The sequence below is a fragment of the Tupaia chinensis genome, unplaced genomic scaffold (genome assembly GCF_000334495.1).
Source record: "Tupaia chinensis unplaced genomic scaffold, TupChi_1.0 Scaffold000335_1, whole genome shotgun sequence".
NCBI lineage: Eukaryota > Metazoa > Chordata > Mammalia > Scandentia > Tupaiidae > Tupaia > Tupaia belangeri.
The window spans coordinates 4,030,082-4,044,802 of NW_006159829.1; the positions used below are offsets into that span (position 1 = coordinate 4,030,082).

At 52.4% G+C, this 14,721-nt stretch overlaps 1 protein-coding gene across 1 annotated transcript in view; it reads left to right on the forward strand.

Annotated features, from left to right (window-relative positions):
* The window catches only part of COL22A1 (collagen type XXII alpha 1 chain), a 272,600-nt gene that overhangs the window by 30,059 nt on the left and 227,820 nt on the right, over nucleotides 1–14,721 (forward strand). Inside the window, exon 4 of the mRNA XM_027773278.1 lies at nucleotides 5,429–5,503. Within this exon, the coding sequence (XP_027629079.1) occupies nucleotides 5,429–5,503 (75 nt within the window). The remainder of the gene's footprint in view (nucleotides 1–5,428; nucleotides 5,504–14,721) is intronic.

Genomic DNA, 14,721 nt, shown 5'->3' on the forward strand with positions numbered 1-14,721 from the left:
CATCTTTCCCTGCCCCCTCGGAATGCCCGACATCCCATCTGGATACTGTACTCAGCAGTGTCTCCTGGTGAAGGAGGAGCAGGGATTGTCAGTGCCTGGTGGGGTTGCCCCCTCACCCTCCCCGCTTCCACTGCTCCTGCTGCGTTGCTGGTCTGGGCCGGCCTCTCTGCCTAGACCAGACCCAGGTAGGCATTTATTCTTATACAGAAACTCCTCCTCCAGTGAGTTTAGCTTCCTTAGGCTCAGTTCTTACACCTGTGCAATGGGAACAAAATCTGCCTCCTAGGATGGTTTTGTGGGTTAAATCCCAAGCTAGAGGGCTGCACCCAGTAGGTGCTTGGTAACGGCCATCCCAGTTTCCCCACAGAGGCCAGGGGATGGCAGTGCTGTGTGTCCCCAGACAGAACTACAACCTTGTCAGCATATGCATGAGGACACCAGGGACCACCCTGTGCACACGCTCTCCCCGCCCCCCCATACAAACACCCCTGAGCAAATGGAGGCAGTGGACAACGAGGCTTTGTTCCCAGAGAGGCTATAGTAGGCTCCCGATGTTCCCTCTTGGAGCAGCAGCTCTGATCATCCAGGTGAGCTAGAACCCATCCCATGTGAAGAGATTTTCCCTCTCCAGAGGTCGAGGATGTTCCTAAAGAATGAAGGAAAACGAACGTCAACAGTGAGACAGTGAAGGATCGCCTAGGGAGCAGGGTTTTTGCAGTCAGCCACTTCTGATTTTGAGTTACTGTGCTTTCAAAATGGAAAAGCAACCAACCAACCAAGAGCAATTTAGATACACATATTGATTCCCGTGAGCTTATCCCTGTCTTTCATTCCCAAACTGCATCTTATCTCGATCCCAAATGATCACCTGATAAATCCACATTAATCGGGATAGTGACAGTATCCCAATCTTTCACAGCTCCTTTACCAGGAAATTAATGCATCAGTTCTGGGTGTCCTCAGGCACTCAGAAAGAGAATCTGGCCTTCCAGTCATTTTCTCTGGCTTTTCAGTGCTGCTCAACATGGGGAATGCATGCAATTTTGGAAGGCACTCAGATGCAAGTAAAGGAAACCCAGTTACAGTAGCTTCGACAAGTGGAAGTTTATTTTCCTGTGCTCTTCATGTAGACTTGGGATTGCTGGTTTAGAGACCCTATATCTTGGTTTCCTGAACAGTCTCCTGAACATTAGGTCTTATGCTCCAGAGAGGAGGAAGGAGAGCAGCATGCCCACCCCATTCCATCTGTATCTGTGTCTCCTTACATCAAGAAAGTCCAAAGCTCCTTCCCCCAGTCACAGCCAGCTTCTGTTATTTGATCCCTTGGCCTGAACAGGGTCACATATCCATCCTCAGCTGCAAGTCTGAAAATTTGAGGAACAGAATAACCATAACTGGTTTAGAGCAGTCAGCTACAACTTTTTCCTTTAGGCCAAAAGGTCTACTGTTTTGAACTAAAGTGGCATTTTTTTAAAGAGGTTTTTGCCTTAGGGTATGTGTGTTTGCCAAAGAAAGAGACAGTGAGAGAGAGGGCATGGCCATACCACAATCCCTTCTCCATTCTCCTCCCAGGATCTTAGGCACATGCATACACACACACCTGGCATGATTTTGAAGTCACTGGGTCTGGGACTTGAACTGCAGTCAGCCATGTGGGAGTCCAACGATGTAACTGCTATGCCATCTGCTGGTCCCTAAAGTGGTACTGTAGCAAAAAGTAAGGAACAGACACTAGGCTGATAATGCATGGTGTCAGCTCCAGCTCTGTGGCAGTGGCCTAAGAGCCCAGGAAATCTCACTGGCTTGTCAAAACCACAGTGGACTCCATCTTGGAAGGTGTCCTGGTCCAGTGGTCACACCTACTTCTCAGCTCAGGCACCGGGGGCATTTTTGTTCATCACGAAGGGAAGGCCCATTGCAGGCTTGGAGCAGTAAAGACAGAGGCCTACAGAGAGGGAAGCCCCCCAGCTTGCTGGGGAGGCAGCTCTGCCCATCAGGGCTGCACTGTGTTGCCATCAGCCCTCAAACTCTGGCTCTGAGGATGGGCTCCTCCCCCAGACACAGCATGCCCACCCCATTCCATCTGTATCTGTGTCTCCTTACATCAAGAAAGTCCAAAGCTCCTTCCCCCAGTCACAGCCAGCTTCTGTTATTTGATCCCTTGGCCTGAACAGGGTCACATATCCATCCTCAGCTGCAAGTCTGAAAATTTGAGGAACAGAATAACCATAACTGGTTTAGAGCAGTCAGCTACAACTTTTTCCTTTAGGCCAAAAGGTCTACTGTTTTGAACTAAAGTGGCATTTTTTTAAAGAGGTTTTTGCCTTAGGGTATGTGTGTTTGCCAAAGAAAGAGACAGTGAGAGAGAGGGCATGGCCATACCACAATCCCTTCTCCATTCTCCTCCCAGGATCTTAGGCACATGCATACACACACACCTGGCATGATTTTGAAGTCACTGGGTCTGGGACTTGAACTGCAGTCAGCCATGTGGGAGTCCAACGATGTAACTGCTATGCCATCTGCTGGTCCCTAAAGTGGTACTGTAGCAAAAAGTAAGGAACAGACACTAGGCTGATAATGCATGGTGTCAGCTCCAGCTCTGTGGCAGTGGCCTAAGAGCCCAGGAAATCTCACTGGCTTGTCAAAACCACAGTGGACTCCATCTTGGAAGGTGTCCTGGTCCAGTGGTCACACCTACTTCTCAGCTCAGGCACCGGGGGCATTTTTGTTCATCACGAAGGGAAGGCCCATTGCAGGCTTGGAGCAGTAAAGACAGAGGCCTACAGAGAGGGAAGCCCCCCAGCTTGCTGGGGAGGCAGCTCTGCCCATCAGGGCTGCACTGTGTTGCCATCAGCCCTCAAACTCTGGCTCTGAGGATGGGCTCCTCCCCCAGACAGGGGTGAATGGGAACAGGCCCAGGATGTCGCAGGCTGAAGAGCTTCAGATTAAGGAGGAGGCGACAGTACTGACACTGTCTTGCCTTTCCATGTTTGGTGCCCTGATGGCAGGGACTCTGACTTAGCTGTTACTCGTTTCTGAGTCCCTAGATCTAGCTCAGTGCATGGAAGTCCCTGGAGCTCAGCAGACATTTCAGATTGAGTAAATAAGTGAGTGTGGAAATAAACAGACCATTGTCAAGGTATAGAGATATCTTGGCCAAAAAGGAATCTGAAAATGACTTCTAGGCTAAGAGGGGATTTGCCTGAGAATTCTACCTTCCTGCCAAGTAAGCAGGTGGATCCCTGGGAAGCCTGGCTGGAGGGAGCTTTTGGGAGGCCATTTGTCCCATCTTAACCAAGTCAAGTATAAATTGCCTTCAGAGCCTCTTGAACTATGAAGCTTAGTGATGGCCCCGAAGGGGAATTTGTGGGCTGTTTTGAGAATTAGTTCTTAAGGCTGTTTGGGCAAGTTTTAACATCTTTGAAAAGAGCCTCCATTTTTCCTGTGTTCACGGCCTTGCTGTCTGGATTTGAGAATGGGGCTTCCTCTCGGGATATTTGCAGAGACATGACTGGGAGCACAGCCTTCTCTGAGCTCCAGCCCTCAGCCTCCAGAGGTTTGCTCATAATCAAGGATAGAACCTTCTGAGTCAACTCATTTTGAATTTTAAACTCATTTAAGTGACACGCAGTCCCCAGGCTGTCTCTGGCTGGCTGCCAATGTTAAGCAATCGATTGCCACCCCACAGCTGCCTCGGTGCTGGGTGGGGCTGCCTGCACTGAGCAGCGTCTGCCTCCCCCTCGTATTTAGTCCTAGACAGACAGCTCGGTGCCATTTCCAAAATAACCCTTTCCACGGGGCTTATCAGACTACTGGTGCCTTCTGGGATAAACACTAAAATACCTTCTCCCAAATTAGGAAAGATCTCATTTGTTCCTCTCACTGCTGATGGGGTAAGGGGCCCAGGTCATTCTCACACTGAACCAGTTACACCCCCAAGTATGAGAAGAGACCATCACGCCGGGAGTGATGGGGTGGCAGAACTGCCAAATGCGATGTAATTATAATAATGTTTGTTTCCACGGTTTGATTATTACGTTCTGTGTGCATGCTTTGAAACCCTTAGTGCACCCTGCAAAGATGTGCAATGATCATATGTAAACCAGAAAGTGCAATAAAAAATGCCAGCCAGCCCTGGGGCCCAGGGGTTAAGGGAGCCAGATCCCACATGGCCAACCACGGTTTGAATCCCAGTCCCTGTGGCTTGAAAAACACACCAGGTACGTGTGCACAGATGCCCCAGACCTTGACAAGATGTAGAAAAGGAGAAGGGACTGTGGCAAGACCACGGCCCACTGTAGGGTGCCTGCTCCCGCTTTCTCTCTCTCTCTGTCTCTCTCTGGCAGGTGCACACACCCTCTGGAAATGTAAATTAATTAATTAATAAACAAAGAGAAATCTGTGATAACCAAATTGCTTCATGGACAGTCAGATCTGCCCAAGGGGGTGGCTGGGGGTGGGAGCCTGATTCCTGAGTCCAGACTGCAAGACCACAAGCACAGAAAGGGTGGACATTCTTTTGGAAGGGGGCAACACTCACAGCCAGGATGCTGACCTTGCCTGTGGACAAGTGCTTGTACATGGCCAGTGAGCTGGCCTGTCGCAGAGCCGGCCTCCAACCCAGCACATTTAAGTTCAGTTCATTCTCTTCCTGAGATTTTAGAGAGTCTGAAATGGTTCATTATCCTTCCAATTATTTCCTTTCATGTGAGGACTCATGAGGACATTAAGATAAGGCATATATATAATATAGTTTAATACACTTTTTTAATTCTGTGACTTAGTCTCTTGCTTTGGGTAACTGAGAGCTTAGCTTCCTCTGGAGTTTGTTTTCTCCTGGACTCGAACCTGGAACTCCTTGGGCTGGCTCGCGAGACCTGTCTGGTTTCACCGTTTGCATTCCTCGACTCTGCACCCCCTTGGACCTGTCCTATCTGTGTGCATGCCTATAAACACGAGGTCCCCTCGGTCTGTATCACCTTTTATTGTTTGGACCATTTGACTAACTCTTACTGATCTTTTAAGAGGAATCTTTTCAGGAAAGCTTCCCTGACCTCCCCAGATCTCTGCTGGCCCTGAGTTCTGCAGCAGCCGGTCCATGTTTTGATCACTTATCACCCTGGGTTGATAGTATTGCTGGTCATGTCCGACTCCCTCTGACGGCCAAGGCTGTGGTTCTCTGTAGACAGGGACAAAGCCGAGTTGGCGTCTGGCCCTGGTACAGAGCGCAGTGCTTGCAGCGTCGATGCAGAGCAAGTCCACAAGGAAGTGAAAAGACTGACAAGAATGGGCTGCTGTGGCCGCTGCTGCGTCTGCACAGGCTCGGAGCACCCCACGTGCCGTTAAGGGGGCTGGGGTGCGTCTGCTGTCTCATTTCTCAGTGTGACTGTGGGTCACTTTCTCATCAGCCTCTGTTCCTTCTCAGATGTGCTGTGCCCTAGCGTGCGGGTGGAAGGAGATCGCTTCAAGCACACCAATGGAGGAACCAAGGAGATCACAGGTGAGCGGGGACAGCCGCCGGTCAGCTGGCTCTGTGTGTGCTTTACTGGGCCTCAGCGTGACCCCATGGCTTCAGGGGCAGCCTCACCGAGCCTCTTCTCATTTCTGCCTTTTCTCTAAGTGCTGATAGGAGGGTTTGTGTAGGCGGTGGTGCTCATCCACCCACCTCCCAACGTGAGCATGCACCTGTGTCATCTGGCAGGCCACGATGCCGATAGGAGTCGCTCAGTAATGCATTGGGATGAATGGATTTGTAAAGAAGTCAGTGCGTGAGTAAGCAAATGATTGGCAAAGTGCGCGTGAGAGTGAATAAACGGGTTTGGGAGTGAAGGAGAGAAGGAATCGGAGCTATAAATATATGAGTGGATCAATGCGGGGAGAACAAAGGGACATGTGACTGCAGAGCCAGCGGCGCAAACAAATACCACCAAGCCTCAAAGACCGACTCCACGTAGGACAGCGTGAAGGCTGGTGGCTGTCTGCCTCCCATCATTCTGATCGTGCTGGACATCCATCCATCCTCCTGCAGCCAGGTGTCCTACTAAGGCCTTAAAATGCATCATCTCCGGGAAGGCTTTCTCCTCTCCGCGCCCAGCGTGGGGGCTGCTCCAGGACTGCAGTTCTGCCTTCTAGCCGGTGCCTGCTGGGAGTGGTGCCCCTTCTCTCTGTCCTGCACTGTCTGGAGTCTAGTTCTAGCACTCCCTAGTCTGTACCAGGCAGTGAGCCATGTGAGGTCAGGAGCAGGTGTCTGGCAGGGGCTGCCGTGCCCTGCCCACTCCCAGGGACCCAGCCCTGCCAGTGTGCCCTGCTGACTTACAGATGCCGGCATCTGCGTCTCTGTGTCTGAGGGCTTTTACCAGAGGAGGCTGCTCTGCCTGTGTGCACAGCACGCAGAGTAGGCCAGGGAGTTACTGCTGCCCAGGAGCAGCCTTGCAGTGATGGAAGAGTGCCCTAGGCCAGGTACCCGGCTGGATGCAGGGGCCGTAGCTGCCAGGGTGACTGGCTTCACACCATCCTCTAGTCTCTGCCCTTCTTTCTAGCCCCTGACCCTCCTCTGCCAGCGGGCACCTCTCAGGTGAACCCCTAGCACTTTTGGAGGAACCCAAACACGATGTTATTCATCTCTTCTCCGGGTACGGCATCTGGCGTCCTCAGTGCTTGGGGAGGCCCTGGCACTATCACGGTCCCCTCGCCCAGCCGAGAGATGAAGATGGCTTCCACTGTCTCCATTTTGTTATCTCACTTGCCTTGAAACTAGCTGCATCTATCTATAACTGGGCACCTTGGCCCAGGGCACGTCCGGGCACTTGACGCGGGTCTGCTGCTTTCGGCCTTGGTGATCCCAAGCCGAGCTCTGGCTCCGGGATGGTCTGTTCTCCAGGCCCAGCTCTGCCCTGGGACACCTCTTGTTGGAGGTCCCTCTTCAAAGCCGATTTCCACCTTGCGGCATTGTCTGTATTTGGCTTTGTGAATTGTGAATCTTTTCACAGCATCCCCCAAGTAGTCTCTTACCCAACAGCTGTGTTCACAGAGGGAAGCATGGTGGCAAGAGCGCTGCCCAGTACAGAACCAGTAATACTCTGTGTGCGGAGCACGTGGAGTGTGCATGGGAGCTGCATGCACGTGCTTTCATAAGGTGCACATCTGAGAGGCTGCACATTTTCCTGTTAGGGAAATGGAGGTCCAGAGACATTAAGGCACTCACCCAAGTTTGTGGCAGTCAAGATTCACACCCAGGGCTTCACTAAGCAAATCCACATTTGTGACCATTTGGCCCCACGGAGTGGCCATAGTGGAGTCAGGGCTGTGCGGCATTCACTCTAAGTTAATGATCCAACAAAACGAAAACATGGAAGCCATGTTTGTTTTAAAAATTGGGCAAACTGAACCAGTACATGGCACAGTAGCTACGCACTGGACTCTCATGTAGTCAGCCAACCATGGTTTGAGTCCTAGACCTGGTGACAAAAAATAACTCACACCAGGTGCATGTGTGTGCATGCCCAAGACCCCAGGAAGGAAATGGAGGAGAAGGGATTGTGGTAATTTCTCGCTTTCTGTCTGTCTCTGTCTCTGGTGAGCACATGCACCCTATAGCCAAAATCTCTCAAAATAGATAAATGAATAAATGGGGTAAACTGGCCAAGATCATCAGTTTCCCTGCTCCAACAAGCGGAAATTAGTCTTTGTGCAACAGAGATGTGACCACGTAGATACGGCATTCCCAGGGATTGGCCACCCCTCAGCCTCTGTAATGTCTCCGCAACCAGGGCGGTCACTGAGCAGCCCTGTGCCGAACACCTGTAATCTGAAATGCTCTGGAATCTCTGTAGACACGATATCACACGTAGAAAATTCCTCGCCCAACCCCTGTGACAGGCTACAGTCCAAACCCTGCAATACAAAATGATCGTTTCAAATTCCCTCAGGGTATATGTCTGAGGGGGTAGATGACACATAAAAGGATTTCCTGTTTAGACTCGGGTCTCATCCCCAAGATATCTCATTCTGCATATGCAAGTATTTCGAAATGCAAAAGAAAATCCGAAGTCCAAAGCACTCCTGGCCCCAAGCCATCCCGGCAAGGATGCCCACGCTCCAGCACAATTTGGCTCCTGCTTCTTCCAGGCCTGTGTTTCCAAGGCTCTGGACATGTTTCCAGATTTCTCGACACTGAGAATCTAGTGCCTGCTCCTCAGTCCCTTACACAAGTTCTCCCCCTCCTGACTTTGTTTCAGGTGTTTTATTATGTGAGCCGGGCCATACTGTAGCTGGTTTCTGAGTTGCAAAACAACATAAATTTAACAATAGTAACATAGCCAGTTACTCTTGGTGAGTTTCTCTTTTAAGGAAAAATAGAGAGAGAGAGAGAGAGAGAGAGAGGGAATAAAATACTTAAACACACAATGGAGGGTTAAATAAAACATTAAAAAAGGAAAAACCCTGTTAAACATGTTTGTGTTTGCTTCTGTGCGAGGTGTTGCTGAGAGGGACTAGGGTTTTGGCACAAGGACGCATCTCAGCATGTCTCTTTGTCCACAATCCTGACGGAACGGAAAAGGCATGGGACTGACACTCCGGTGCTCGCTCAGGGCGCTGCTCAAAATCCCTTTGATTGCAGCATGGGCTTCCCGCGTAGCATATCAGCGTGTGGGCCCTGGAAGCCTAATATCCATAACAATGTTAATATAGAAAACATCAGTTTAAAAACGATGTGCCAGGATGAGACAGCAGAACCGCCCCACGCACAGCGCCAGGCTCAGTCCAGGGAGGCCGCAGGCTCCCAGCACACAGCCGTGGCGAGGAAGAGCACCGGCTTCAAACCAAGCAGCACCAACCTTGTTCCCTTTCCCTATCACTCTTTCAGATGAAAGTGTAAAAAGCAAATCAGCACATAAACTCTGAAATAGATGATTTATTCCCAAACCCCTAGTTTTCTTTTCACAGTGAGTGTACCTCTCCTCCCGTCTCCCATACACCTCCCGTAAGTCCCCGGGGAAGAAGGGTCAGAGCTGCAGGCGAGAACCTCTGGGGCTTGCTGGCTGGTGTTGGGAGGTCAGTGCCGATGCCCTTGGCCGGTGAGGTCTCTGGCTGACGTTGAACTCCTGGCATGTCTGCAGCTCACAGATCAAGGATTTGACCAGCGTATGGTCTTTCTGCGTGAGGATGTCCCTGCTTACTCTTAGCCTTTGGAATCTTAGTGCCCCCAAAGATGTGGCGCTTCCCTCAGCTGGTGCTATTTCCCCATCTAGTCCCCTTGGCAAACTCCTACTCATCCCTCAAAGCCTGACTCAACAGTTACCTACAATTAATCAATTTAGCCCATGTGGGGCCATTAGTTGCTCTTTTAGCATTTTGTTTTACCCTAAGAACTCAGTCAGAAAGTTTCAGAATTATGTGCTTCCCTTTATCCCTCCCAGAAAATATACGGATTGTTTTAGAGAAAACCTTTTGATACCGTGGCAGTCTTCTAAGTGACCCAAGGGCATAGGACAATACCTGGCACTCAGGAAGGGCCCAGTGGGATGTCAGGTGAACGGATGAAATGAGAAAACTTAGGAAGCATGAATGAGTGAAAGAGGGGTGAGCGACTGGATGGATAAAAAGGTGGATGGGAGAAAGGAAGGGAGGGAAGGAGGAGGGGAAGAGGAGAGAGGAAGAGGAGGGAGGAGGGAGGAAGAGAGAGGGAGAGGAGGGAGGAGGGAAGGAGAGGCGGGAGGAGGAGAGATAGAGGGAGGGAGGATGGAGAGAAGGGAAGAGGGAGGAGGGGAAAGAGGGAGGAGGGAGAAGAGGGAGGAGGAGAGATGGAGGGAGGAGGGAGAGGAGGGAAGAGGGAGGAGGGAGAAGAGGGAGGAGGGGAGATAGAGGGAGGGAGGAGGGAGGGGGAAGAGGGAGGAGGGAGAGAGGGAGGAGGGAGAGGAGGGAGGAGGGAAGGAGAGGAGGGAGGAGGAGAGATAGAGGGAGGGAGGAGGGAGAGGAGGAAGGAGGGAGGGAGAGGAGGGAGGAGGGAGGGAGGCAGATGAGCACATGACTCTGCCCACATCGCCTGCGACTCAGAGCCCTGAGCTTGTCTGTCACGCTGTAGACTACAGAGCAGCAGTATTTTTCTCTATTTAAGAATAACTGATTCTTGCTGGGAACATGCAGGTGTATGTGTATGTGCATAGGTGTGTGTGTGTGTGTGTGTGTGTATGTGTGTGTCCATGTTTATGTGCACACATGTGTGTCTTTGTGTATCTGCATAGGTGTGTGTCCATGTGTATGTGCACACATGTGTGTCTGTGTGTATCTGCATAGGTGTGTGCGTCTGTGTGTATGTGCACAGGTGTGTGTGTGTGCACAGGTGTGAGTGTGTGTGTGTGCACAGGTGTGCATGTGTGTATGTGCACAGGTGTGAGTGTGTGTGCACAGGCGTGTGTGTGTGCACAGGTGTGTGTCTGTGTGTATACACAGGCATGTGTGTATCTGTGTGTATGTGTATGCACACATGATTATGCAGCACCTTGAACACGTTTTAGTTTGTGGTGAATGAGAAGGATTGTACTGAAGAGTCTGTTTGGTGATTGTGTAGAAATGGGACTCTTGATTCATTTAAGAGAGAGATTTTTGCTATAGGGCACACATGCACTCACCGGAGAGACAGAGACAGAAAGTGAGAAATCAGCCCCAGAGGGGATGGCCATGCCACAATCCCTTCTCCCCCATTCTTCTCTCAGGATCTTGGGCAGGCACATGCATCCGGTGTGAGTTTTGAGCTGCCGGGCCTGGGACTTGAACCACAGTCGACTACATGGGAGTCCAGTGACATAACTGTTACGCCATCTGCTGGCCCCAGGAGCCCTCTATTCTGAATCCTCTTGTGTCCCTGTGTCCATTTGCCATTATGGAGTCCTGAAGCCTCCAGTCCCCTCTGGAAGGCTCCCCGGAAACGAGCCCCAGTGCTGGGCAGGCCTCGGTCAGCACGTGGAGCAGACGCTGTGCACTCTGTGTGGAGGACCTGCTGTCCCCACTGCCACTCTAGTGACAATGCTGCAGCTGTGCTGAGGCTGAGGAGGGAGTCTGGGACAGGGAGCTCTGACTTGCCCATTTGATTGCTTCTGGGAAATCAGGAGCTTTTGTGATCTGGAGAAAATGCAGTTCCCAAAACCCTCACCTCCGGGCAGTTCCTTAAATGACTCTGGCTCTCCTTAGGGCTCATTTGGGCTGAAGCAGGGAGGACGGGGACCAGGATAGACATGGGAGATGGGAGGCACAGACTCTGCTTGGCCTTGCTACCGGCCAGCCAGTGCCCCGATGTCTCTGAGCTGCAGTTTCCCGCATGTGACGGCGGATCTGACGGAGTGTCTCGGGGGTCTCCCACAGCTCTTAGAACCAGATGTTCTGCAGATTCCAGCCACTGACAGTGTCCCTAACTTCCCAGGAGGCTAGCGCTTTAATGCCAAGAGCAGGCGCAGCACAGGTCTCGGGCTTGGCCACAGAAATCTGGATTTCACTCTCCTCCCACCTGAGCCCCCACATCCAGACAGGCCTGAGTCGTGCCCGCTGCATCTCCTAAGCAGCTCTCCACTTCCGTCCCTCCACCCCCGCTTCCCCAGCCGGCTCCTCACTGGTCTCCCTGCCCCTCCTTTCCCAGCTGCCAGAATGGCTTAGTGAAGCAGATTCGGGGGTGTTTCCCTCCTGTGAGATCCCCCATGACGCCTCATGGCCGGAAAGAAGCCCAGACTGCCATTTGTGGCCGACAGAGCCAGCCTGTACTGCCCTTGCCCCCTGACCCGCAGCCAGTGTCCCCTTAGCTGTGGCCCATGGCTTATCAAAGGAGTTGAGATTCCCAGAGTAAGCCTGGACAGTGCAGGCCAGTGCCTCTGCACACCCAGCTCCCTGGCTGCCCCCTGCTCCTGTGCTGGCTTGATTTCTCTTTCCGACTCAGGCCAGGCTGTGTCTCTTCTGGGCTGCGCTCCCTGACTACCCCTCAGGTGGGCCCTGAGGACATTCCACGTGCCCCTGTATGCCCTGGGCATTTTCCTCCCTGCGGTTCCATGATCCTCGTGTGCCTCTCATTCGCCTGCTCCCTTTAGATTCCGAACTTCAGGGCTGATCACTGGAGTCTGAGCAGCCAGCCAGGCATCTAGCATGTAGGAGGCTCTGGGGGTGGGTCCTTCTCTCCTTCTCTTTGTCCAAAGTGGACTCTCAAACAAGAACAGCAAAAGTACTGGCCTTTTTTGTCGTTTTAGAAAAGATTGTTTACTGTTTAATTGCCAGAGGGCAAGTGCCAGAGAGGTAGAGGAGAGGAGAGAGAAAAAGCAGCCCCATGGGACGTGGTCACATGGCTGTCCTGTCTTCGTTATTCCATCCTGTGGGGTCTCGGGGCACACTTGTGCACCTCTGTGTAAGTCCCAGCCGCTTTAAGGATGAAGAAATGAATCCACTCTGCCCCCTCCTGCAGAGCCCCATGCAATGAAGGAAGCCGCCCACGCACAGAGAGCTGGCTGCTCTGGGGCCAGACCTGTCACAGACCCAGAGGGCCTCAGCTGTCGGAGGAGCAGCCTGACTCCGCCCCGCCCAGACCACACCTGGCGAGGGCAAGGAGGGACGTGCTGGCAGACAGCGGCACAGCCCTGCAGTGTGGAGTCCTGGCCGCCCAAACCGCCTGGCCCCACTGATCCTGTGCGTGGCGAGGTGCTCTCGTGATTCCTGCCCAGCCTGGCCCTGTGCGCGTGGGGCACCCTTGTCATTCCTGCACAGAACAATTGCTGCTTTATCTCGCAGCGCCTTGCATCACATCCATTTCCTCGGAACGTTTTTCATGTTCCTTCCCAGCCCTTGTTTACTTTGGGCATTTCATCTCTCCTCTTGGTGCCCTTTGCTGCCACCTAGTTAATGGCTTGTGGCTCTAAGTTTTGTCGTGTCCAACTCTTTGTTTTTATTCATTGAAACCAACAAAAATTAAACCAGAAAATAGAGCATATGTTTGCTTTTCCAAAAAGACGTTTAAAAAACGTTTTGCTGCATAAAACTGCTAAGAGGAGACCACGGTAAAGGCATGATTTCTAGGGGATGAAGTGTGACCTAGCGGAGCAGGCCTGCTGTGGTCCTCAGCCCTGGATTCTGATGGCATGGACACTGGCTGAACATGTTCTTGGGCTCCCATAGGGAGCAAAAAAAAAAAAAAGGAATACATCATAAAGGATGACCAAATTCCATCATTCTCCCAATTTGCAAGTGAGCGGCTGATGTCTGGAGTGACAGTGACTCAGCCACGGTGCCTGAAGGCTGGCGCCTGGGACCCACCCACCCTCCACCCCGCAGTTGCACTGAGCCTGTTGGGTGTGAGGCGTGATCCCACTCGTCCGGGAGGAGGGTCCGTTGTAGCTGCTACGGCCCAGGCGTAGCCCTCCCTGTTTTCTTACTAACACTCAAACCCATCTCCTGAGATGTCAGTGCTATTATGGTTCCAGATGGGCAGACGCTGTGTGGGGCATTGTCCCTGTCCACACCCGTCAGTCGGAACCCGCGGTGTCCCACTTGGCAAGTAAGAAGACGAGGCCCGGAGAGGCTGATTGACTAGTGAGCCCGGCAGGCGGGGAACGTGTGGTAGCAGGGGTTTGAACATAGTATCTCTCACTCCAGAGCCCTTACTCTTCCAGCACCCTCTGCCATTGTTACTCCAGTTTAACAAAGTTACAGAGAGAATAAGTGGGAGAGGTCAGGCTGCTGCTCAAGGCCCACAACTGTGAGCACCAGCAAGTGCCGGGTGCCACCCCTCTGCGCTGTCTCTCCCAGGGGTAAGTGATAGCTCTGAGGGATGCCGGGTGCTGCCCCTCTGCGCTGTCTCTCCCAGGGGTAAGTGATAGCTCTGAGGGAGGCCGCACGTCGAGTTGACACATCGTGCTACGGGCCAGGCCTGCTGGTCCTGGGGTGGGGCGGTGTGGCGGGGGGAAGAGGTTCTGCCTTGAGCATTTGGCCAAGGGAGGCCAGCCTCACACAGCCTGTGCCCACGCGGCCTCCCTCCATCAGCTCTTGGACACGTATGACACGGCGGCCGTGGGTGGGAGTGTGGGCACCTGCCCTGCACGCTGACTCTCGGAGAGAGTGAATCACTGACAGCAGAATGCGGTGTAAAAACACATTTTTCAGGTACACTTTTCCCATGTAGGATGGAGCATCTGGCTACACACTTTCTAGCTAAAGGACTACACAGCCTTTCATATAATATCATGAGTCCCGCTAAGTAGTCTGCATGGGAGACGCTGTTTTGAAATGACATAATGGCACCTCTTAGTCAGTCTCTGACGATTAAGTGTTCTCAGGGTCCAACCCAGGGCTGCGATCCTGGCACAGCCTCCCCAGAGCATGGCCGCTGCTCCAGGCTGGGCTCCCTCCCAAGGCCATCCTGTGCCAGCCTGCTGGCTTGTTCTGTGCAGCTGTTCGCCTTGGGGGTCCCTGCAGGAGCCCAGTTCTGCCGAGCCAGGACTTTGTCCTCATCCTGCTGCATGCCCCAGTTCATGGTGCAGGGCGGAGAGCAGCCTCAAAGATACACGTCGGAGGGATACACGACATCCCTGGGCAGAGTTGAGTGGTAGAGGATGCTGTGCTCATCATGAGAAAATGATCAGTATACGAACCGTTTTGTTGGTCATTTCTCACATCAGGTCTGTGTGGAGAGCTTTGTATCGTATCAAGTTCCACACCAGTCCTAAGGGGCATGTTCTAGAACACTCC